At 50.8% G+C, this 25043-nt stretch overlaps 2 protein-coding genes across 7 annotated transcripts in view; one reads left to right on the top strand and one right to left on the bottom strand.

The window, feature by feature from the left end:
• Window positions 1-1473: 1473 nt before the first annotated feature.
• GBX1 (gastrulation brain homeobox 1) lies at window positions 1474-21129 on the top strand. Of its 2 annotated transcripts, XR_007147372.1 has the most exons (3): window positions 1474-2111; window positions 18597-19292; window positions 20558-21129. XR_007147372.1 is itself a non-coding variant. In XM_047835736.1 (2 exons), the coding sequence occupies exons 1-2, from the start codon at window positions 1577-1579 to the stop codon at window positions 19148-19150; spliced, it is 1089 nt and encodes a 362-aa protein (XP_047691692.1). In that variant the 5' UTR covers window positions 1474-1576; the 3' UTR covers window positions 19151-19395. The 2 variants fall into 2 exon arrangements, 1 of the variants encoding a protein (XP_047691692.1); XM_047835736.1 differs by lacking the exon at window positions 20558-21129 and having other exon boundaries at window positions 18597-19395.
• Window positions 21130-22478: 1349 nt separating this feature from the next.
• AGAP3 (ArfGAP with GTPase domain, ankyrin repeat and PH domain 3) overlaps window positions 22479-25043 on the bottom strand; it is a 55251-nt gene continuing 52686 nt past the window's right edge. For all 5 annotated transcript variants that reach the window (XM_047835676.1, XM_047835667.1, XM_047835697.1 and 2 more), the window contains 5 exons: window positions 24803-24957; window positions 24615-24705; window positions 24246-24468; window positions 23325-23580; window positions 22479-23183 (listed from right to left, as the gene is read on the bottom strand). In XM_047835676.1, coding sequence (XP_047691632.1) covers window positions 22977-23183; window positions 23325-23580; window positions 24246-24468; window positions 24615-24705; window positions 24803-24957 — 932 coding nt within the window. In that variant the 3' untranslated portion in view covers window positions 22479-22976. The remainder of the gene's footprint in view (window positions 23184-23324; window positions 23581-24245; window positions 24469-24614; window positions 24706-24802; window positions 24958-25043) is intronic.

The raw sequence follows: 25043 nt of genomic DNA, 5'->3' as shown, positions 1-25043 counted from the left end.
TAGAGAGGTAGGCTTGCTCTGTATCCTGAAGCTCGGGTCACTCTTCTGTTGACTTGCCTGTCTTAAGTCTTTCTTGCCCATTGACCTGAGGCTCCTATCAAGCAAAAACGCCCATGACTTTTGCCTCTAGATTGACAACTACGCTGCTGGGAATTGGGGGTGGGGGCGGCAAAAGACGCTACCATTTCTGTGTCTGAGAATGGGGGAGGTGAGTAGAGTCATCTGCAATTAGCGAATAATTAGCGCTGCTGACCCTTGGGGCTCATCAGCGCTCCTGGGGCCAGCCCCCAGCAATCAGCTAGGGCAGGTCGAGAGTGTCAGGCCCAGGAATGAATAGGGCTCATCAGCGGTGCTGGAGCCAGGGAGCCAATCAGGGAAATTAATAGCGGGAGAGAGGGAGAGAGGGAGGGAGGGAGGGAGACAGAGATAGACGGACAGACAGACAAGAGATACAGATAGAGGTGAGAAATGAGAAAAAATAGAATAACAACTGGGATAGGGAATGAGAAATAGGAATAATCAGGCAGGAATAGGGATAGAAAGGAAGGCAGGAAAGGGAAGAGTGGGAGGAAGGAAGAGCACGTAAGGGAAGGGGGAGAGGTGAGAGGAATGGTAAGTACTTGGCATAGTGTGGGCACTCGAGGAAATTACCTCCAGAGGCTACAGTGAGGAACTGAGGTAGTCCGCCACGGAGGAGGGAGTGAGGACGAAGGGGAAGAGCCACTGTCGAGAGAGCAGAGACCCGGGGAGAGGGGAACGGGGCTGGGAAGAAAGTACCGAGGGGGAAAGGGGCCCCTACACGAGGACCCTGAGCTGCGGCGCCCGGCGGCAGAGCGCGCCCCCTGCCGTCCCCGCCTCGCCGCCCGAGGGGGCGCCGCGGTCCAGTCCCGCCCGCGTCGCAGGGGCTTGCTCTTGGGGCGGCCCGGGAGGCACTCCGGGGCCTGGCCCAGGGTCCTGCGGCGGGCGGCGGCCGGGGCCTGGGGCTTTGTGGTCCGGCCCCGCCGCCCTCCCGCCCCTCGCGGTGTGCCCTCCTTGCCTGGCGTCCCTCACCGCGTCCACGCCCAGGCCGGGCGGGCCGAGTGGGGGTGGGGGGGGCGGGTTGGGTGGAGGGAGGGGCACCGACCCAGCAGCTGCCGCCGCCTTCTCGTCGGCCGCAAACTTTCACAAAGCGGCGTGTCCGGCCTCATCAATCTCCATTAATAATAGTTGGTTGGGCCGCGGGGGGCGGGCGGGGTCCCGGGCCGGCCGGCCGGGCCGCTGGGAACGGGCTCTGCGGAGGGAGCGGAGCCGGGCGCGGCGGCGGCGGGCGGAGGGAGGAAGTGAAGCGTAATTTGAGGAAGATGGATGAGTCCGGAGGGCGACACCCCCAGCCCGCCCGCTCGCCCGCCCCCTCCCTCCTTATGAGAGCGAGGGAGCGCGGCGCCGGAGCCACACTGCGCCGAGCCCGCGCCCCGCCGCCACCTCGGCCCGGGAGCCTGGGAGCGAGCCCTGCGTGTCCGCGCGGGGCGCCCGAGCCGCGGGGCGCACGGCGGCGCCCGGAGGGGAGCGCCCCGGGGCGGCCGTAGCTCCGGGCACGATGCAGAGAGCCGGAGGCGGGGGTGCCCCCGGGGGCAGCGGCGGGGGCAGCGGCGGGGGCCCGGGCACTGCCTTCTCCATTGACTCCCTGATCGGGCCACCGCCGCCTCGCTCCGGCCACTTGCTCTACACCGGCTATCCCATGTTCATGCCCTACCGGCCGCTGGTGCTGCCGCAGGCGCTGGCCCCTGCGCCGCTGCCTGCCGGCCTCCCGCCTCTCGCCCCACTAGCCTCCTTTGCCGGCCGCCTTACCAACACGTTCTGCGCGGGACTGGGCCAGGCCGTGCCCTCGATGGTGGCGCTGACCACCGCGCTGCCCAGCTTCGCGGAGCCGCCCGACGCCTTCTACGGGCCCCAGGAGCTCGCCGCCGCCGCTGCCGCCGCCGCCACTGCTGCCCGAAACAACCCCGAGCCGGGTGGCCGACGCCCCGAGGGTGGGCTGGAAGCCGAGGAGCTGATGCCCGCCCGGGAGAAAGTGGCAGAGCCCCCACCGCCCCCGCCTCCGCACTTCTCAGAGACTTTCCCAAGTCTGCCGGGTAAGTGCTGGGGCCGACCAGGGCGCCGGGCGGGAGGCTCGTTCACTTGGAAATCCCAGACAGCAGCCGGCTCAGAATCTCAGCACCTGCCTGGAGCCCTGGAATCCCAGACCCCCAGATGCTGGGTTCTGCAGAACCACCTCCAGTTCTGTTCCAAACACGGCACCTCTAGAGCCCAGAACCGCTGCCCTGCTCTGTCTTCCCGAGTGCCTGAAGCCTCACCAAAGACTTCCCAGTACTCCCTTCCAAATTAGTGCCTTTTCTCCCAGCACTCTACTCCTCACGCCTTGGCTCCCATGTCTCTTTTTAAGAATCCCTTCATTTTTCTTCTCTGCAGAGGATAGAGAAGCTGCGACTGTGGGATTCCTGGGGACACTAGCAAGACCCCAGGGTGAGGGTACATTGGGACAGCTGTCAGTCCAGTAAGGGGAAGGCGATTCTGGCTTCTGTGTGGACCCCAAATGGGCTCTGTGATTGCAGGGGCAAAGGGAGAGTCTTAAAGCAGTGGTGACCACTCTGGTGACCCGGTTTAGCCTTAGTAGTAGAGGTCACTTCTGAATTGGCAGATTTAGAGATAAGCCTTGAAGAACTGAGTAAAGGGCCTAGCAGCTGCTTGACCAGTACTGACTGGGAGGTCAAGAGAGAGGCTAAAGGCTGGGCTGGGTTGGGTGTGGCACAAATGCCTGGAGTCAAGAATCTAGCTAAGATTCTGGAACCAGTGAGATTCAGCTAAGAGATAATTCAGGAACCCTGGATCCTCCATGGGAAGATGCCCTCTCAACGGAGGCAGGGCGTGTTAAGCTGAACCCGGTTTAGAATGAAACTACTCTGAGCCCTCCTGACCTCCCTGGTCAATCCTTAACCCCTAGAAGCCAGTACAGCTTTCCCCTATCCAGGGGCAAATCCAGGTGAGAGGAGATCCAAAGCTTATAGGATTTAGTGGACTCTATTTAAGAAAAGAGGGGCTGCATGCAGGTGTGGGGTTCCTGAAGCTTAAACTTCTTTAGCCTGAGGATGGATCCGCCTATGCTTAACCATTCATCACATCAGCTTGGCCGGAGAAAGTGACCTCAGGAGGCCTGGAGGCTGACTCTAGCAGAGGCAAGGAGGAGATCCAAGAGTCCTTTTGTCCTTTGCCAGGAGAAGACAATTCCCGGTGATAGGTTTCTAGGCTCTTCCTTGAAATGGTCCAGAGGTCTCGTCATCCTTCCAGACTCCAAGCGCTGCTACAGGGCTTGTCTTCCTCTTCTTTTCCCCTTGACCCCTGGCCATTTTGGCTTTGGGGATCCAGTTGTTGTTTTTGTACCTGGTTGGGCCGGGGCGGGGGAGGGGGGGGTTGCGGTGTCCAGTGGCTGAAGTCTGAGCAGCCTCTTCTAAGGAGGATCAGAAGGAAATGATAGAGCAGCTCTTGGATGGTGGGAGGAAATGTCCACAAAATTCAAGGGCCCAGAGGGGAGGGGAAAAGTAGCTGGCGGGACGCCATTCGGAAGAAGAATGAATCAGGAGGCTTTTCAGAATAGGATAGTCCTAAGGTAGAAAAGAGCAAGGCAGGCCATCAGAGGGATGGCTTTGGGGGCAGTAGGAGCTGGAAGAACAAGCAGATACCTGAGGACGAGGTGAGCTGAGGGGGAGAAGAAAGGGAGGCAGCCCGGGGAAGGGGAACTGAGGGAGGAATCTGCCTAAGCCCTGGAGAGACTTGTCCTACTCTTTCAGGTCCCCTCGGTTATTTTCACCCATTTATGGAATGGAGGCTCTTTTCTGAAGCAGATAGAATATTTGCTGTAAAAGCAGACAGTGAGTGAGGAAATGAGAGGAGTAAGCAGAGGAAAAGAACTGAAAAGAAATATTGAGGAAAGAGGAATAGAGGAAAGGAAGGACCAACAAATGTGCTGTGTCCCCAGATTATCCAAAGAGAAAAGAGACAGAAGAGGTCTGTCTGTTGGAAGAGATAGTTACAAGGGATTTCTAGCCTGGGCTGTAAGAATAGTGAACAGAGTCTCTGGACCAGAAGTGTACTGTGTGTGTGTGTGTGTGTGTGTGTGTGTGTGTGTGTGTGTGAAAGAGTTCTGTTTTGAGAGGTTTGGGAGCGAACTAAATAAATGTTCTAGTAGGAAATGGGGAAAAGTGTCAACACTAGGAGTAATTTTTTAAAAAGGTTTTTCAATATTGGGAGTGATGGTAAACTGGAATTTATACGTAGAGAATGATCAAGGAGAGATCATCATCTGAGGAAAATGTTGGAAGCAATAACAAGACACTTGTTCTTTGAGTAAAGACAATTTTTTTGGGGGGGGGGGTGCCTGGGTGGCTCAGTCGGTTGAGTGTCTGACTTCGGCCCAGGTCATGATCTCATGGTTCGTGGGTTCGAGCCCCATGTCAGGCTCTGTGCTGACAGCTCGGGGCCTGGAGCCTGTTTCGGATTCTGTGTCTCCCTCTCTCTGCCCCTCCCCAGCTCTTGCTCACACTCTGTCTCTGTCAAAAATAAATAAACTTAAAAAAATTTTTTTTTAATAAAAAAGACTTTTTTTTTTTTTTTTTTTTTTTTTTTTTTGGCTAAGAATGATGAGAAGGAGACCCTACAGAGGAAGAATTCTGAGAGGTGCTAGAGTGAAGGTAATCAGTCATATTGGGAAGAGGTACATACACATAAAGGGTTTACAGTAGGGCTTGTGGGGCAGAGCAGTAAGGAGAGATTTCAGAGGATAGAGACTGAGATCTTTATCTGTGACTGCCACCTCCTATCACTCACCAGGCCACTCGCATCCCCCTGGCCAGCCCTCATTTTTCTCCTTAAGTAGTTGAGAAAAGAAAAGGAGGTTCCAGAAATGTTAAACGTAGAATCAGTGTGGGGAGTGATGACACATGGCCCTTGCTGAAAATGGGAAAACGGATATTTGGGGAATTGTATTAGAATATTTAGTATGAAATAAGAGAGTTTTGCTTGAATAATGGGATTGAAACCTCAACATTAGAAGAGTTTTGGAGAAAGAATGCTGTCTTTAAAATGACAGAGGAGGAGTTGCTCTCCTAGTGTGAATGGGTAACATTAGTCTGAAATTAGAAATTTCCATTTGTTTAGCATTTTACAGTTACTAGCCCTGTTAAGTGAAATTATAGTGAAGGTAGGCCAGTTTGGAGAATGATGAGTGATGTTCTTTTTCTTGGGAATTACTATTTTTTTTTTTTTTGAAATTTTGCTTCAAGAGAGACACCACCTTACTACAATTGATGATGAAGAAAACAGAACTTTATTACGATTTGCGTGCAGGGGTAGAAGGTCTATTAGCAGGCAAAAAAAAAAAAAAAAAAAAAAAAAACCAACCCAACACGGTGTTCAGAAATAATGGGTAGAAAAGGTATTGAGAATGGTAGATTAAAAATAATTCTGGGTTTAGAGTGTGGGCAACGGTGAGGATAATTGGGGAAGGTATCTTGGTGGAAGTGCTAAAAGAGGAGAGAATTTGGATTCCTGGAGAAGATTTAAAAGTATGAATCAACAGAAGAGCCCAGAATAGCAAGCCATTTATATAATTAAAAAATCACTAGCCATATTAAAACGGTAGAAACAAACAGATGAAATTAACTGTAATAACATATTTCATCAAACCCAATATGTCTGATACTACTTCAGCATTAATCGATATCAAAATATTTAATGTGATATTTTATATCCTCTTTCCATATTGCCTTCCGTCTCCAGTGTGTATGTTATACTCCCAGCACATCTCAGTTCCATCAGCCGTGTTTCAAGTGGTCAGTAGCCTCATGTGGGCAGTGGTGGCTTTTACTCAACATAAGTGATCTAAAAGTCGTGAGAACAGAGTCATGTGAAAGTGATGGGGGCAAGGAGCTTTGAATCGGGGTGGACAGTGAAGTCTCCTCTGTGTTAGGAATAATGCAGAAAAGAGAGTAGCAAACTCTAAGTAAACCATAAAAGGAGAAAAGGGAGTGGGCTGGGCAGCGGCGATCCTGTTGTACGTGAAGGTGCATGTGAGCTCTGACCGAGAGTAGGTCCCAGCTGACTTGCAGACGTGGTGCAAATACGCGTCACAGAAACGATGGGTGAAGGTGATGCTGTGTGCCGGGGGAATGATGGAAAGAGCTGTCCGTTGGTAGAAATACAGAAGAAAACTTTAAATTGGGGGTGCTTACAGCAATGATTCAGGGAGAAAGGAATTGGATTGCTTGAAAACAAAGACTTAAGAAGTGAGGGATGGCAGAGAGTCCATATATAATCGTTGGATGGATGATAAACATATAGTGAGAGATTCACATGGAAGATAATGCCAGTATGGAGCATGGTGAAGAGAAGAAAACATTTGAGAAGAAAACACTGAGATGATGCAGGAAGAAGAATATGCTGGGACCAACTGCGAGATGACAGTGTAGTGAACGTTATTTTTAAAAACTAAATTAAAAATTTGCTGATTTCTGAATAGAGATTGGCAATAATGACAGAAACCATGCAAGGAGACTAGGGAAACTTTCTAGGAGCATGATATTTGAGGGCTGATTGCTATGCGCTAAGCACCCAATTGTAGCTAGAGAACATTTTAGGTGACCAATTTTTGAATAGGTGCCCATTGTGACTGTCAAGATGTATTTACTCATGAGAGAAAAACAGGAAATGATAATGTGATATGGAATCAGAGACTTCTGTTACAATTAGGAGGGAAATTTTTCTTGGAAGCAATGGAGACGCATGTTTTCCTAGAAATGTTGAGCACACAGAGTGTTTGCTCCGCTGACATTTATAGAAAGGCAAGTGTTGCATTAACTTAATGTGATCGAAGGGTCATTTATTTAGGAGTCATGACACATGCACTCAGGTCTCAGCTTCGTCACTTATTAGTTGTGCAGCTTTGGCAAGTTGCTCCCTTCGATTCAGGGAACATTTATTGTGTGTTTATTACGGGCTTAGTATATTCAAGACACTATGGGAGAGTCAAGTCCTATAACTTCTCTAGGCTTAAGTTTCCTCATCTGAAACATAAAAGTTTTGATTTAGATTATTTAAAAAAAAATTTTTTTTAATCATTTATTTCTGAGACAGAGCATGAGTGGGGGAGGGGCAGAGAGAGGGGAGACACGGAATCGGAAGCAGGCTCCAGGCTCCGAGCTGCCAGCACAGAGCCTGACGCGGGGCTCGAACTCACGGACCGTGAGACCATGACCTGAGCCGAAGTCGGACACTCAACCGACTGAGCCACACAGGTGCCCCCAGATTAGTTTTAATGTCTCTGTCAATTCCATAGAATAAAAGCTTGTTTTTCTAGCTTCAGTGCGTTTCATGGGCCCCTTGTAGAGGGATCTGTTAATTATTAGTAGGGGGAAAATTACATCTTTATTTTTACTTTATTCCTAACTAAAAGTTGGCATTTTCTTTAATTACGAGTGTAGGCCAGAAACGATAGTAGTTTCAGCAGTAACTGAGATTTTTGTCATCAATAGAAATTACAGATGCTTTCTTATAAGTTTATATAGTCTTTGGAGGCATCTTGTTCAAAGAACTAACAAGCGTATATGATTATAACACAAATGCATTTTTAAATATCTGAAAACTGCATTTTTATATAGTTAGCTTCTCATGTAATCCTATGTGTTTTATGTTATACACCTAAAAAACATTATTCTGAGAAGGGATTCACAGGTTGTATCAGACTGCCAAGGAGTTCATGGCACAGTGTTAAGAACCCCTAGATGAGGGACAGAGATCTGAGAGACGACAAGAGGAAAATTGTATCCGGAGGATTAGAATGGGATATTGAGGTGCCTTATACCATTGTGCAAGTAACACTTGGGAGGGTTGGAATAGAGAAAGGGGATCTCTGCAGTGGCATATGTAAATATGGAGATATATATTTAGATGATTAGGAGGGTAATTCTTATACGCAGAATGATGGGCATAAATAGTCTATACTGGGAATAATGGGAGCAAGGAAGTAATTGGAATAATGAAGGGGAAATATTTTAATTGGAAAGGAGGAACATGACATGACGAACGAAGTGCTTTGCATTGAGAGTAATGTCACGATGGGAAGCTATAGGCAAGAATTTTGCCTTGAAAGTAATGGGGAAAGAAGGAGCTTTGCCTCAACCGAAGCTGGGAATTGGGAAATGGAAACGAGCATGATGGAGCAGATGTGTAGCAAGAGAAGCTTAAGTAGGACCGATGGCAGGGAAAGGGGTTGGTGGGAGAGGATTTTTATCTAGAGGGAATAGGAAAATGCCCCATGCTGGGGTAGGAGAGAAGAAACCCCGAACCAATGGAAAGGATGGCACTGTCTATGCCGGTGGTGGTGCTCACGGCTACAGTGGTAGTGATGATGAGGCAAGAGGTCTGGATGTGGGAGTGATGGAGAAAAGGCTTGGGTTTTTCGTTGGCAATACGGCCATGCCGGGAGCAAGTTGCCAGCTTAGAAACACCGATGTGTTAATTGGGAGAAAGAGTGTGGGGAGAAGAGATGCTTGAATTTGGTGTGATGGAACAGCGGACTTCCACAAGTTGAACTGAGTTGTGGTAGGAAGAGACAACACAGTACTACAACTAGTTGTGAAGCAATGTCTTCATTGCCTTCCCATTGTGGAAGGGAAAGGAATAACCTTCAAGTGATGACATGAAAAATCTGTATTAGAAGCAAGGGGGCTGCAGGGACTCAGAGAGACTAGGGGTATGAGGAGGAAAGAGCACGGTGTGAAGAATGAGCAGAAAAAAATGCTTCTGAACTGGGGGTGAAGGGAGATGGATTTCTTGACCGGATTACGGAGGAAATGGAATTACAATGGAAGCAATGGAGACAATGGAAGTCTGTATTGGGAGCAATGGGAAGAGAAGTATAGTGCAGAAGTATACTAGAAGGAGGGAGGAAGACGAAATTATCCTGAGAGTGAAGGTAAGAAGCGCTTTGTGCTGGAATTGGTGACGGCCCTTCTACACGTTACGCGTAGATACTAGAATCGTGTGACTGAGGGATCCTGGCCAACTCACACCCGTCTATGTCTTAACTTCCTCATCAGTACCATTAGGGGTTTGACTTAGATGATCTCCAAGGTCGCTTCCAGCTCTACAATCGTTTTATCTGTAAGGATACCTTTATTAATTAATTGTTTCCTTTGGGGGAAAAAAGGCATCCTGAGCAAAGGGGTTGGGGGAAATTCTGTACTTCTCAGTGCTGAATTGTCGTGGCCGCTGAAAAGGAGGCAGGCTGGGATATGTACATCTTGAGGCGAAATCGGGGCTGGGCTTGAGGATAGTGGAGGTCTTGTCCTCTGGGATTGGGGAGGTGTTATCAGAGCTATGGCTGTGTACGGTTGTCAGAGAGAGAAACGTCTGATGAAGGTGAGTGATCTTATCAAGGCCAAAAAAATTTGGGATGGGAGCCCCTGGGTGGCTTAGTCGGTTAAGCGTCTGAGTCTTGATTTCGGCTCAGACCACGATCTCACGATTGTGAGACCAAGCATCTGGCTCTGTGCTGGGTTTGGAGCCCGCTTAAGATTCTCTCTCTTCCTCTGTCCCTTCCCCGTTCTTGTTCTCATTCTCTCGCGCTCTCTCTCCCCCTTCCTCCTTCCCTCTCTAAATAAGTTAATAAATACACAACAACAACAACAACAACAAAACTTTAAAAAATTGGGGATCAGTTGTGCCTGACTTTACCTGGTGAGGAAGGAAGGAGTGTGCCCGTGAGGGAGTGAGAAAAAGAGAAGCCGTGTTGTGGAGCCCGTTTCTGGCCTTCTTTGTTACGTCGTCATCTGGTACAGGGTTTGTGCTAGGGTGCCACGGCAATCCAGTGTTCACAAAGGGATGTGGTGCCGCACAGCGGAACGAGCAGGGGCTTTGGATACAGATCTCGGTGCTACCCTTTCTTCGCGAGACAGATATTGACAGCAGCATACTCAGTCACAGTTTCCTCCCCAGCAAAATGGGGCAACGATACTTACCTCACAGAGTTAAGGATTGGATGAGAAGATGTTGTTCAGCATCCTCATGTAACAGGTGTGCAAGAAATTCCTGGTGTCGTCCGTGTACTGGAAACGGATGGGGAGCCTCGCTGGGAATTAAGTTGTGGAAGACTTCTTTACTAGAATCGCATAGGATAGGCGACACCCTTTGTGCTGATAGGGAGAAATAAGTCTGGAAGTAATGCTAGAAATAGCACTGTATCCTGAGAAGTGAATGCCGGGAGAGAACCAATGTATGCAGCGGATGAGGGTAGATGTCCCATTTTTTCCTTTGGCTCTTTCCCCCTCCTTTGATGTCTCTGTCTCACATTTCGGCATTCTCTGTAGAAGCCAAGACTACCCAACACCTTCCTTCCGTGTCCCACCGGAGCCTGTTCTTTTCTTTACATTGTGTGTATATTAAAAAACACCTCTCCTCCTCTCCTCACCCGAATTCCTATTCCCTCATATGTCTGATCTCGCCTTGACGTTAAGAGCAAAGCTATTGGATTAAAGTAATTCACACTCAGATGGATTAAGGAGATTTTTTTAAAGTCCACATGGATTTCAAACTGGTGGAATATTAGGTGGCGTCATTATGAATAATTTCAGGTAATGCGGAAACACTGTTTTGGATGGGATTGCTGTGGAGTGAGGCGGAGGGGCTTACTTTCCCCGGAGTCATGCAATTCTTGTCACTTGCAGTTACAGCACGGGGTGCGGTCAGAGCTCTTTGGGTTGCAGGTGACAGTAGCTCAACTCTAAGCTAAAACGGGCATTTATGGATTCACGTGGTTGTAAGTATAGGAGTTGAGTGGATCCGAAAATGCAAACAGTATCGGTTAGATCTTTTTTTTCCTTTCACTGGGCTGAAGGAAAGAGGCTTTGCCACATTCCGTCTTTAAGAGAGGTGAGAAAGGGCACAAGCATAAGCAGCTCTAAATTTTTACAATCCTAGCTTGAGACCCCAGTGGATTCTAACACACACAAAATTCTAGAGTGACCGATTCACTGGAGTCCAGTCTCCTGGCAGATGGGAGAGATGGGATGTTAGGATTGGTCAGATCCAGGCCACGTGCTGCACGGCCGTGAAGGCGGGGAAATGCGACGGGCAGGCCACCGTACTGGGTAGTTGATGAAAAGCGGTGCCCAAAGGGAGGGAGGGACGGGTGCTGAGCAGACAAAAACAAATCCCAAACAGATGTCTACCTCAACCCAAAGGAAAGAATCTACCTTAACTCCCTTCCAGTATCAGGGAGGAAAGCCTTCTCCCTGGCTCACTAAGTACTCCTAAGAGTGAGGGAAGAGACAGGGAGAGCGGAGCGCTGAAGAGAGCTCTGTAATGAACGAGGTGGAGAGATGGGCACGGTAGAAAAATGTCTATTCCTCAGTGAGGCTGAGTCCTGTACAAGAAAGAGCTGTACTTGAGGGATGATGGAGATATTTGTAAACTAGAAGCTAGAAGAAGAAATGGATAGTAAAACAAAACTGTTTCCATAATTTGGTGATACTATTTTTTAAATGAAAAAATACAGGGGTGCCTGGGTGGCTTAGTTGGTTAAGCGTCTGACTTCCGGCTCAGGTCATGATCTTACAGCTCGTGGGTTCAAGCCCCGCCCCACATCGGGCTCTGTGCTGACAGCTCGGAGCCTGGAGCCTGCTTTGGATTCTGTGTCTCCCTCGCTCTCCACCCCTCCCCTGCTCGTGCTCTGTCTCTCTGTCTCTCTCTCAAAAGTAAACAAACATGTAAAAAATTTTTTTAATGAAAGAATACATTTCTAAATAAAAGGAATGCTGACTGGTAAGCTTACATCATACAAACAATAAGGACAGAAAAAACTGATCTGGTAGGAATTTTGTCTTGGGGAATGATGGGAGAAATAGCCTATTAAGGACAAAGGTGAAATTTGGTAAGTGAGGCCTCTCTTATGGCAAGTGTAAGAGGCTTCTCTGAGCATAGTAAGGGAAGATATTAATGATGAGGCTGGAGCTCTGGAGTGATAAGTGAAGGGGATGAGATCTAACTAAAACCAGGTTTGGTGGGAAGGTTATCTGATGAGGCGTCTGGGCATTTACTTCAAGTGCGAAGGGAAAAGAAGATATTCTACTGGAAAGGATAGAAGGAGCATTGGTTGGAGATTTAGGAGACCAAGGTTGTAGACATTAATCTATCTCTAGCTGCGTGACTTAGGAAAATCATTTAATCTTTCTGAAACTCCCTGTTTTCACCTGAAATAAGGTTGCCAAGCCCTCCGTTAGTGCTACTAATAGGTCTACTCTATTTCAGCGAGTTGCTTAAAGGTAAACAGTAAGCGTGGAGATGTTTTGGAACATCAGCGTTTACAAGGGTGCCCTTGGCAATGACAGTGTTGGTATGCCATGAGAGGAACTCTGAGCTTGGAGTGGTGGGGAAATTGCCCTGAGCTCGTCATGAAGGTGGGAGGGGTCCTGGACGACAGTGGTGTAGAGAAGACTCTCAAGTCAATTTGGAGTAGGGAGTGCTGAAGGGTCGTGGGAGAGTGGAGAGACAGAAGGTAAGAATGAATTTTCCTTATTGCACCAAAAGTTATAGGAAGGGGTGGTAGCATGAAAGGGGATGAGTGAAAAATAAATTGAAAGTGAGCTAATTGCCGTAAATGACGAGAGAAAGTACTGTCTCCACAAAGAACAGAGAAATAATTCCATGCTGGACATCATGATGAAGATTTGGAAACGAGAATGGTGGCAAACCTACCTCTTTTTTTGAGGGGTGACCTGAGTTTCTTTCTACCTTTCGACCTCACGCAAAATTGTTTCTGTATTCAGGAAGCTGAGTAGTGGACTCGGGAGGAGACTTACTACCCTGACAGTAGTTCGGGGTGTGTGAGGGTAGTTGTTTTGGAAGTAGAGGGAAGTCAGAACTGAGTATCATGAGAGAGAGACTTCTCTTCAGTGAATAATAAAGGCTGTTGATTTTATAGAAGGTGAAACGGAACAGGATGGATGAGGGACAGCACAGGGGCTCTGTGAGTTCCCATAGCTGGGGTCTAAAGTGGTTTTCCACTCCTTGGGTGGTTGTCTGCACCACAACCCAGGCCCAGCCCACCCTTCTTGGTGACCACAGCTCTAGATGGTGCAAGTCTGGTGCTATTTATTTTTTCTCCTGGAGAGTATCTACCGGGGGTTCTTTGGCCCTTGATTTCTTCCCCAGCCTGACCAGACCCGCTCATAAGATGGGCTTTTCTGTACCTCTGGTGCCCTCTTGGAAGGAAGGCCCCACGCAGATGTGTCCCTGGAGCCTGAGTACTGCTCTCTGGAGTGGGAAGTATACTCTCGGCATGGACTTGACAAGTCATTGTGGCATAAACCTTCTGATTTCTGGTTCTTAGGATAATCACATCCACTGTGAGAATTCTTAAGAACTCTAGATATTTCCTCGTAACTGATCTGCCCCACACTCATAGGATAGACACCACACTTCTTCCTGATCCTAGGCTTACACGTAAGGAGTAAGCTGAAAACTCAGCATCCTCTTATGTCACCAATAACATCACTTTCATACGCAAAGAACAGAACCTTTCTGTTTGGCCTAGCTATGTACACAGTCAAATTGTTTCCAATTAAAACTTTTTTCTTCTGAAATTATTCTCATCAGAATCATTATTTCCCATGTAAAAATTTCAATGAGGTCTTATCTTATGGATCAAGTTTTCTGTTCATATCAACCGGTTATAGCGTCTGCAATTAGTAATTTACTTTTATGGACATTATATCTACCAAGCCCAATTATTCTAAATCAAATTTTGCAATTAGAAATTTTATTAAAAAGATTTGCTTCTGTCAGTTTTTAGTCAATAACACGTTTTTCTACGTGCAGTTTGTTTTATCTTGTTTGATTATATTTACCATTAATATTCATTACAAATCAGATAAAATAAAATAGCTTGCATTTATTTTGTAGCTCATCTATTAGAAAAGAGTAAGCTGTTTCAGGATTACTATATTGTTTTGTTTTTGAGAGAGTGTGCACGTGCACACAAGCCGGGGAGGGGCAGAGAGCCAGCAAGAGAACCTTAAGCAGGCCCCATGCTCACGTGCAGTGTGGAGCCCCAGTCCCACAGCTACGAAATCATGACCTGAGCAGAACTCACGAAGTGGATGCCACCTCGGTGCCGCAGGATTGGTACATTGTTAAGGGTTGGTCTCCCTTTTTGCCTCACCCAATTCTTTTGAATGTGTCTCCTTCACTTTGGGCAATGATTCTTAGAGTGCTCTTAGTGGAGCAAAGAACATGTGGCAGGGTGAAAATGTTTTGTTTTGCTCCAAATGCAGCAATGGTTGGGGGGAGAAAGGCAGGGGTGTGATTTTTTAAGCGTTTTGCTCTTTCCCCCCCTATTTTCTACCCCTTCTTTCGACTTTCCAGCCCTTTGACTTTCTCCGATTCATCATTTCATTCTCCTGCCACTACGTCTACCCCACTTCTCTCTTGTCCCAGTCCTCTTTCTGCCTTCTTTGGCCTTACCTTTTCTTTCTCACTTCTCAGTGTTATTCACTGCCCTAGACCTTCTCCTTTGAGGGTCAAGCTGTATTTCCCCCTCCCGTGGCTTTCTCCTATTGCCCCGCCCCCACCTGCCTCCAAGAGTTCCTTATCAGAGCCCTCGATGTCATGATTATAAAGGCTCAGAGAGAAACTCTGGCCCCTGTCACTCGGCATCCTGCCGGGATCGAGTAACCAAGAGAGGTTGTGAACCTGTGCCCCATGTATGGCTTTAAAAGCAGCACTGAGGGAGGCCTGCTTATGTGGGCTTGGTTTTATGGAATCTGTCTGAAGACAGAGGGATAGATGATATGATCTCAGGGGGCCCTGCCAGATCAAGGAAGCTGGGAGCCTCGTCTCAATCACCATCAGTTTAGATTTATGGGACGCCCCCTGGGTGCTCGGAGCTGTGCTAAATGATTTCACCCTTCAGGCCCTGAAATCCAGTTTCTGCCTTTTTAGCAGCTGTTTAAAATATTGTAGTGTTGGGCTGCGTTTTTACAAGCTTTTATTCTTTTTGTTATTATTTACTACAAACCATGTTTTAAAAATTGCAAGTTCAAGGATTTAGTAATGATGTACGTTCACTTCATCTTCGTGTATTTGGTAATGATGTATATAGTATATAGTATATAGTAATAGTATATAGTATATACTATATATATATAGTATATAGCATATAGTATATAGTAATGAGGGTAAAGGAGGGTTTCCCCTCCTTTCTTTTAGCATAAGACCCTATAGATTCCCACTGCATATGGCTTTCTCTCCAGCCAATGTGAGATCAGAGGGCATACTGAAAAGTGGATAGAATCATACTCATGGAGAGGATGTCTTCTGGGCACTGGATGGGGTGGAGTTGTGGGGAATATTTTAGGAGAGGGTTGGGAAAGGAAGAACAGAGATAGAAGTGGGAGAGAGAGGGGCGCCTGGGTGGCTCAGTCGGTTAAGCGTCCAACTTCGGCTCAGGTCATGATCTCGTGGTTCATGAGTTTGAACCCCGTGTCGGGCTCTGTGCTGACAGCTCAGAGCCTGGAGCCTTCTTCAGATTCTGTGTCTCCTTCTGTCTCTCTGCCCCTCCCCTCCTCAAGCTCTGTTTCTCTCAAAAAGAAATATAAATAAATAAATAAATAAATAAATAAATAAATAAATAAATAGAAGTGGGAGAGAGGGAGGAAGGGAGAAAGTGCTGGGAATAGGTTTTTATTTAGTCAACAAATATTTATTAGGTGCCTACTCTGTGCAGTTGATTTCCTAGATGCTGAAGATACAGCAGTGAAAAAAATGTATTAAGAATCCCTACCTTCATGAAGCTTCTATTCTAATAGGAAAAGACAGTCAATAAAATAAACAAATAAAATTGGTGACATGTAGTGTAGCAACAAATAAAGCAGAAAAGGGAGATGGGAATACTGGGAGTTGTTTGTTTGTTTGTTTAGGGAGTTGTCATTTTTAAAAGATAATCAGGGAACATCTCCTTGGTAAAGCAAGGACCTGAAGGAGGCAGGAAATGAGCCAGCGCAAAAATCTAGATGAAGAGCCTAGTATTCCGAACAGAAGAATAAGCTGGCGGAGGGGGAGGGCAGGGCAGGCAGAAGCAGGGAAACCAGTTTGGAGAAAAGGTCGATGAACTGGGCAAGACATGATGCTGACTTGGATTAGTGGTCGCAGAGGGGGTGGTGAGAAGGGCAGGCTCTGGGATCGGGCATGGGTTGTGAGAGAGGAGTGAAGGATTGATCTGAACCACAAGGAGGACGGAACTACCATTAACCAAGCCGGGAAATGCATGGGTGCAGATGGCGAGGAGCTGGTTTGGGGGAGAGGTCAGGAGTTCAGTTTGGGACATGTTAAGTTTGAGGTGCGTGGAAACGGAAAGGAGTGTGAGGAGGAACCACTGGCGACGCGAAGGAGGAAGCCAAGGATGTGACTGTTGCAGAAAACAAAACGTACTTGGCCAGGATGGAGGGACGGGAGAAAGTGTGGACCGAGAGGGGAGGACGTGAGGAGGGATATCGAGACACCACGTGGAGCGGGTGCTGAGAAGCTCAGACCAGCTGCCAAAGAGACTAGAGCATCCCTGCTAATGAAAAGCAACAAACAGGAGGAACATGGGAAGGCTGGGTGAGCCTAAACTAGGGTATGCCACACGGGTTTTGGAGTCAGATAGAATGAAGCACGAAAGGAAGCAAAGGCAGGGCCTGGGGATAAAAATGCCCTTGAGATGCGCAGCAGCTGACTGTGCCGGTGGTGGGTAATCTGGAGGTGGGCTGACAATTCTGGCCTCTAAGGAGAGTGTAAACATGGTTCTCAAGGAAAAGAAACAGGCGTAGATTGATTGCGTCAGGGTAGGGAAAGGACGACCCTGGGGATGGCGAAGGGGAAAGTTACTGGGCTGGTCCTTGAGACGCTGAGAAGTTCCTTCTGGAGCACAGGCAGGTGGGGAGGTGTGCTGGAAGGTGTTCTAGCCCCGTAGGCACGTGCACACACGTTTCCCCTTTAAAGCATTTCACCGCTCCCTGAAGTTACTTTACTTCGGGCCGTATTTTCCACCTCAGATCTTCTGCGTGTCCGTGTGACGCGTGGTGGTTATAGATAGATGCACTCCGGCACTTACAGAATCCTGCCCCCTTCGCACGTCAACCGGATGGTAAAAAGCTGACTGTTCAGTTTACTCTTGTTCTCTTTCCTATTGGTTGGCTTTCTTTTGAGTTTTTGTTTCACTGCTTATTGGCCCTTTGGGCAGCAAACAAGGCAGTTTTACAACTCAACTACTGAAAATATTTGTAATGCGTTCTTTGCAGTGCTGACAAAACAGTGGGCAGGAGTAAAACCAATGATTAAGTATTAGAACTACACACGGATTTGAAATGCTTCATATGGCTGATTACAAATAGTCAGTAATCTACTAAATGAGCCAAAATTTATTTCACCCTTTTCCTATCTGTATTTTCCCTTGTTGCACTTCTCTTTCTTCGTCTCCTCCCGTATTCCCTCCAGTTCCTCCAGCTGACGTCAAGCTCGGGGGCCTCAGGATTCTGAACTTGAGCAGAAAGCAGCTGTTTATGCTGCTCAAGCATCCTCGGTTGGGAAAGAGGGAAGGTGGGAAAGAGAAGGTATCATTTTATCATTGAGGAGTAGGGGAAGGATGAAGAGGGGACTAAGAGGGCTAAGCGATTGGAAGACAAATCTGGCCACAGATAAGGTGGCCCTGGGAGGGCTCGCCATTCTGGGCTGGACGATCTGGTCAAGAATTAGAAGTAGGGGTAAGGAAACCTCTTTGGGGTAAGGAAATCCTTTGATGGTAATATTTCTTGGGCCCAGATTGGGGGATCGGTGGGGATGGGGAATCAGATGACCCTTAGGTTTCCGTCTGGAAATGAGATCCTAAGATTCTAGATCTAGGGAAGAGGGAAGGTGGGGAGACAGTTTAGCACTGGGGCGGGTGAGGATTCCTAGGAGAGTAACAAAGGCCGCAGTGTGATGTCCCCCCTCTATCCTGCAGAAGCGCATCCTTCTAAACGGCTTCCTCCTGCCCACAGTAACGGAAAGCCTCCTAGGCCGGGTCCCACACCGCTTCATTCTGGGGCCTGAGGCCGTGCAGTCTGGATCTGGAGGGGCGGTGAAGGAGTGGAAAGTGCTTGGTCTGGGTTTGGAGAAAGCTGGGAAGGTAGTGGGTAGGGAGAAAGAGGTGGGGGGGGGGGGGCGGGTGGTAAAGTTGGGTCACAGTCCTGGGAATGACATTCCTTTGATATGCACTGACTGCCTCCCCCCACTTTGCTGTAGTGAAATCTGTGCTGGTTAATAGCTCTCTTTCCATCTCTTTGTCTTCCCTGAACCTCTTCCCCACCCCATGTCCTGGATGTGCCGTCCTTGTCCTTGTCTCCCCTCCTCCCCATCTCCTCCCTTCCACGTCTCGTGCCCTCCTGCCGTCATCCTGTCCGTGCCCGGCCCTGGTTCCATGTGCCTCCTCCAACCTGTCTGCCTTTTCCTTGCCTGCTCCTTCCCCATCCGTTGGTTTTCGCTCCCCACAGCAGAGGGGAAGGTGTACAGCTCAGATGAGGAGAAGCTGGAGGCACCAGCAGGAGACCCGGCAGGCAGCGAACAGGAGGAAGAGGGCTCAGGCGGTGACAGCGAGGACGACGGTTTCCTGGACAGTTCTGCAGGGGGCCCAGGGGCTCTCCTGGGACCTAAACCGAAGCTAAAGGGAAGCCTGGGGACTGGAGCTGAGGAGGGGGCACCAGTGGCAGCTGGAGTCACAGCTCCTGGGGGCAAAAGCCGACGGCGCCGCACGGCATTTACCAGTGAGCAGCTTTTGGAATTGGAGAAGGAGTTCCACTGCAAGAAATACCTGAGCTTGACAGAGCGTTCCCAGATCGCCCACGCCCTCAAGCTCAGTGAGGTGCAGGTCAAGATCTGGTTTCAGAATCGGCGGGCCAAGTGGAAGCGCATCAAAGCTGGCAACGTGAGCAGCCGTTCCGGGGAGCCCGTGAGAAACCCCAAGATTGTTGTCCCCATACCTGTGCATGTCAACAGGTTTGCTGTACGGAGCCAGCACCAACAAATGGAACAGGGCGCCCGGCCCTGAAGGGGCTCCCAAGGATCCTGGAAGGCAGCCGATCTGTCCCCGAGCCTGCTCTGAGACTGGGTTAGGGTTCTGCGGACCAGCGGGGCTGCTGCTACGATGCTGCCCTGGGAGAGGGCTCCGTCGGCAACTAACTTAGCGCTAGGTACGCTCTCCTGGCAACCTGAGACCTGGGCCCCTGGCCCTGAGCCTATTCCAGGGATCCTCAGACCGGGGGCTTCAGAGTTAACGGGGCTTGAGTCCTCATCACTGCGGAGCTGTTGTGGGCGGGGGGAGACGGACTCCTGGGGAGGGGGTGGGTTCTCACCCGCCAAGGGCCTGAGAGCTTCCCACTAATGCCCTGGGACTACTTCTCACAGGGGTGGAAAGAATCCAGGGTGATGCCTAGCCAAGCTGATCACAGCTCCTTATTTATTTTCTGTAAAGTTTGTATATATGGAGCTATCTGCCTCTGTCTGTCTGTCTGTCTGCACCCCTGAGAGAGACTGGGAAAGTTCGATGTTCCGTCATGATTAGCCAGAGTTCAGTTCCCTCTTACTGCCTCGTGGGCGCGGCCTGGCCTGTCTGTAGCGCAAGGGCATGCAAAGAAACAGAATGAAACTGTCACCAGCCTCCTTAGAAAACCTTCGGCTCGCACCATCTCCCCCCATGTAAACTACCTTCACCTCTGTCCTTCCCCGTCCCGGTACCTCCCACGGTCCGCACCTGGGCCTCACGTTCCCAGCACAACGCTTCTTTTCTCTTTACCCATTAAACAGGCAAGCTTCTTCATCTCTGCTTTCTTCTCTTTGGAAGAGCTGGCAGACTTGAGAACAGAAGATCCACTCCCTTCTGCATTACGAGGGGAAATGAGTACTTGACCCTAGTTTATTTAGCTGGCGTACGGCCAGGCCCCGACTAGGCAGACGCTGGCAGTCCTGCCAGTGACTAGGCAGGGCAGTTTGGGGGTGCACCGTTACCATCCGCGAGCTCGTTACTCTTTCCGGGCAGAGGACGCAGCAGCTTAGTGCATCTCTGCCGCGCTTTGGTATTTCAGATGTGAGGGCCCGGAGCACGACTCCTTTCTGGTTCTGTTCGTACTGCGTTAACTGGTGTCTCCTCCTCCCCATCGCGCGTTTTACCAAGGTTGGGGTACCAAATCCTCTTCCGTTATGAAACGACATTGGTTGAGAGGCCCCCCCCCCGCAAAACGGATGAGGCAGGAAGGAATGATGGTTCTGGACGTGTGTACTATAGGAGAAGCTACAGAGATCGGACCTGGGAGCTTGGGGCTTGGGATTCTAAGAGCTAGTTAGGGGGACCAAGTAAACGTGAGGATAAGAGACTTCAGGGGCACTTGCAAGAAACCGGGTATCCTGTGAGCGAAAGAAGACAAACTAAAGCTATTTGCCATTTCCCCCACCTTCACAGAAGGGCTACTATCCTGTACCAACTGTGGAGCGGGGCTGCACAGACACGCCTGCACAGACATTGGGGAAAGAGGATTATTACAGAAACCAGCTGAAGTTGGGATCATGGTAAGCGGGGCTTCTTGGGAAGAAACCTGACCTGCACTGATCTGGGAGGACAGCTAGGGGAGAGAACAGAGCCGCCGAGAAGAAAAATGGGCAGAGCGAGGAGTGAGGCTAGGACACTCAGAAGATTAAGGTCAGGGAGGGAAATACAAGCTCAAATACCTGGCCGGCCCCCTCACCTTCCTTAGAAAACTGCTGCTACTCCTGATTCCTAGCATGGCAGACCAACCAGTATTTACTCCAACATCTGCTGAGTGCCTCGTATGATGAAGACAGGCTTTCCTTGGCAGTTCCTTTCTCCTAGCTGGTTTTGGCAACCAAACAGCAAGCCGGGGCTGTGACCGGTTATTCGCAACAGGGTCGCGGTTCCCCAGCTCGGATGCAGGGGTCCAGGCTGCTGTTTGGCTAAAATCCAGCAAGGCTTGAAAATTAGGTTAAAAAAAGTAGTCCGGACCAGCCCCATTCCTGATCTAGATTGAGGCTCTCTCTGCCCACGAAGGGAACCTATGAGATTAGATGCTTTTTAGGGGCCAGGCCAGGCAGTGGTTGAGGATCACAGGCGCTATTGTCACTTTGGCGGTCGGGAATTCATGCCCACAGGTCTAGGGCTAGAGCAGACGTTCTCTGGTGCTGTGCCTGAGGGAAGGAGGCTGGGGGGAAACCGAGGCCCTGATTTGCCATTTTTTTCCGGATTTACTATGAAGCCTCCTAAACTACACTGGACAGTACTCAGCCAGTTAAGCAGCTTGTTTTCCTTAGGGAAAACAAGAAAGTTGATTATTGCTAGTATGTTTCTGAGCCCAGGAGCCCCTTCTTATACCAGAGGCCCTATTTCTGTTCTACCCTGATCTTTGCCTAAGGCTCTTATCAGCCTTGCAAAAGGGCTGCGGACCAAGAAAATACAATCTGGTTTCTTCTCTGAACAGCATTTACTTAGCATTTGCTTAGTTATCTACCTGCACTTAGGTGGGTTCCCATCAGAGTGCCAGCCCCCCCCCCCCCCGCTCCCCAGTGTACACTCATTAAATATTGGAGAAAGACGGGGCCACCAGCAAAGCGGTTGTAGGGATGGGAAAACGGGCTCCTTGGAGAGCAGGGACCTTAACTTTGCAAGTTCTCATCCTTCAAGAATAGGTATAGAGGGGTTTCCCTCAGGTCTTTCTAGAATGAGGGATAGAGGGAGGAACAGGAGCTCAGGATTCTGCCCCCAGCTTGGCAGGATGTTGGTGGGAATCCAGGTGGTGGTTCTGGCATCAGTGACCTACCTCCTCGCCTCTCCTCAAAAGCAAAGCCGAGGCCTGAGTCCCGGCGGCAGTGCTGCCCTAGTAAAGTCCAGCCACTTGCCCTTGTGGCTTCCTCAGAACTCTTCTCCTGCGCCTTGAGCGTCTCCCCGTAGGTCTGGCTGTGTGAGCTACTTCCCAGACTCTTAGGAAAGAGGACGACGCTTCTGTCCTCCTTCTGGGTGCACTTTGGCCAGCACCAGGTGTGGCATGAGGTTACTGGAGACCAGCCGGAAAACCTTTCCGAGGGTAGGGGTGGGGCATGTGAGGAGGGGAAGCAGCAGAAAGCTTCCAGTAGGAAGCACAAAGCTCCGTACCTGCTTTCGGGGTTCGAAGCCAGTGCTACCCACAAACTCAACTACGCTGCTGGCAGGAAAGGGCCAAAGGAAACGCATGTAGTGGCCTGAGCAGAGACCTCAGGGCCTCAGGCCAATCGAGAGAGGAGGAAGTCCCAGAGTACAGACTGAAGATAGCACCAAGAAGTAGGGCTGAAGGACCTTTCTGGAAGGGCAGAGACATAAAAGGGGAAAACAAGGCCACACACAGTCTGGTTTACTGGCTCATCACACACACCAGATATGTACACAAACATAAATACTCCAATGTACAAATTTACACGGACTCACAGATCACCCCCTCGTCTCTTTCATCCAGCACCCCCCAACCTGTGCCCTATCCGTCCAGGCTCCGTTTTAGGATGAAGGCTTGCAGGGGGCTGGCAGGAGAAGGTAGGAATCTGGAGGAGGGAGAGGTCCTGCTCCCCTCTCCTCACAGGTACCTCCAAAGGGTCCTGTCCCTTTTCAGTGGCACCGTGGGGTAGAGGGCTAAAATACCTCCACTCCCCCTCTGCTGCAGCTCAAATCCCAGATGCCTCCTCTGGTCCCTCTGTCTTTCTCATTTGGCTCTTCTTCTGTTTGACTCTTCCTCATTTCCTCTCCTTCTTCCTTTCTCTGTCTTGGCTCCCCCCAGTGCGTGTAGGGAGGAGGGGCCCCAGGCCATGGAGTCCTTCTGGCCCCTGTGCCCTCTTCCTGGGCCTTATAGAAGGCTAGGACTTCGGTGCAGCTCAGCAGAGGTGTTGGCGCCATTGGCAGGCTCTCTGTTGGGGGTAGGTGCTAAGCCACAGCCCTCCCCAGGGCAGCCGTGCTGGATCAAGATGTCCGCGCACTCCTGGCTACCGGCCCGACGGGCGTAGGCCAGTGGAGTCAGGCCCCGGGCGTCCCGGCTCCTCACGTCCACCCCATACTGCGGAAGGAAGCACATTTTCACAGTTGGCACGACATGGCAAGGAAGGTGTGGGTTCTTGGGGGCAGAACGGAGATCAGGTAGGTCAGAGGAGCCTTCGAGGGTGGCCCTGGCAAGGCAAGGAGGGAGCCCACGACTCACCCAGATGAGCAGCTGTGTGAAGACGACGTTGGCCATGGCGCTGGAGAGATGGAGAGCCGTCCGCCCATCCCCGTCGCCGTAGGTCTCGTTCACCTCCTCCTTGGACCCGTGGGCCAGAAGCATCACCAGCAGCCGCAGGTCGTCCTCCACCACGGCCCGGAGCAGCTGCTGTCCCAGCGGCACGTCCGAGCTCGGCAGCGGGGCCAGGAAGAGCTTCTGTTCGTACTTGGCCCGTATCCAGCGCTCCTTCTCCTCTCTGCAACCACAGGTCCATCGAGGCATGAGCCAACGGGCGGGGGCTGGGGAGGGCGGTCAGGAAATGGCAGGAGCACCCCGAAAGGGGAATCGGCAGAGACAAGGCATAGGACGGGGCAGTGGAGAGACAAACCTAGGGAACGGACGGCACAGAGTGGGTAATGCAAAGGGTGTGGAAGAGGCTGAAAGGGAGGAACACTGAAGAGAGGCCCCTCGGGGGCAGCAGGGACGTAGGGGGCTGAGAGGGCAGGAAGATTCCAGGCAGGGCTCCCGTGGTAGCTTATCTGGACCTGCTGGAACAAAGGGGGTGGGGGGCCTACACTAGGGGCCCGTGCGCTATCCTATCTCCCACCCATTCTCCCCATCTCAGAGCTCAGGCTAGGGCCTTCACGCCACAGAGCGATAGGGCCCTGCGCATGCGCCTCCTGCTGGCCCCTGACCTGCTGATAAGGCTCAGAAAGGGCCTCTTGTTGTGAGGAGCCTGAGTGACAGGCGGGGAGGGGGAGGGGCACCCCAAGGGGCCAACTGCGGAGCAGAGCAACAGCCAGTTTTAACCCTTGGAGCACGGCTGCAGCTACTCAGCACCATTCCGATCTTCCCCATACCTGGGCACCACCGTCCCTTCCCTTTCTGGCCAGCCGCAGGGCCCCCCCTTCATCCACTCACCGGCAGGCGTCGGGCCCAGGCTTCGCATAGCCATCCAGGGCCCCCTCCCAGACACTGTTGGCCAGGGCATTGCCCATGGCGGTCATGACAGCCAGCAGCTCGGGTGGCCAGTCATCGAGGTCAAGGGAGCGGACGCGGGAGAGGTGAGCCCCCAGGTGTCGATGGGTCCCTGAGCACTCAATGCACATCAGGGCACCCAGGTTCAAGCTGGCCCAGTCTGGATCTAGGCGAGGAGAGGAAGCAGCATGAAGTCCACGGGCAACCAGTGTGAGACCACCGGGGAGGTCCCCTCTGGTGGCCCACCGGAAGGCTCTCGTCAGGCTTTCCCAAAGCCACCCCGACCCCAGCCCCGCCGGCCTCCACACTCACTGGGGGCGTCGCAGTCAATACAGAAGCTGTTGCCGCGAACGGTGCGAACGGCCTGCACGGCCAGGGCCGCGTTGTGGTTCCCCACGCGAGTCTGCACAGCGGGAGAGACCGGGGGCGGGGCGGGGGGGGGGGGGCGGTCAGTCACCAGGCCACCTTGGGTCCCACCCCAACCGGGCCTCCGTGCCAACCTTGTCCTTGGCGCTGCGGCAGCCCTGCAGGCTGGCAAGGATCTGGGCCTGCACGCTCTGCACCCACAGCTCCCGCTCCTCCGCTGTCGAGGCCTCGAAGTGCCACGTCTGCCCGGTGAGGGACACCAGCACAAACTCGAAGGACTCCTCCGCCTCTGTGGGGACAGGGATATTTGCCACCATCAGGGAGGGCGCCCCGCTGCCACACCTCCATCCGCTCTCCTGCCTGCCTGGCTCTCGT

This window comes from Prionailurus viverrinus, chromosome A2 (genome assembly GCF_022837055.1).
Source record: "Prionailurus viverrinus isolate Anna chromosome A2, UM_Priviv_1.0, whole genome shotgun sequence".
NCBI lineage: Eukaryota > Metazoa > Chordata > Mammalia > Carnivora > Felidae > Prionailurus > Prionailurus viverrinus.
The sequence above is the reverse complement of the archived record's forward strand: the minus strand, read 5'-3'. Positions and strand labels throughout refer to the sequence as shown.

Bases quoted from the DNA above. Each gene is read 5' to 3' on its own strand.
- GBX1 (XM_047835736.1), top strand. From the start codon at position 1,577: ATGCAGAGAGCCGGAGGCGGGGGTGCCCCCGGGGGCAGCGGCGGGGGC. The intron at 2,112-18,596 runs GTAAGTGCTGGG...CGCTCCCCACAG, and splicing joins GACTTTCCCAAGTCTGCCGG to CAGAGGGGAAGGTGTACAGC.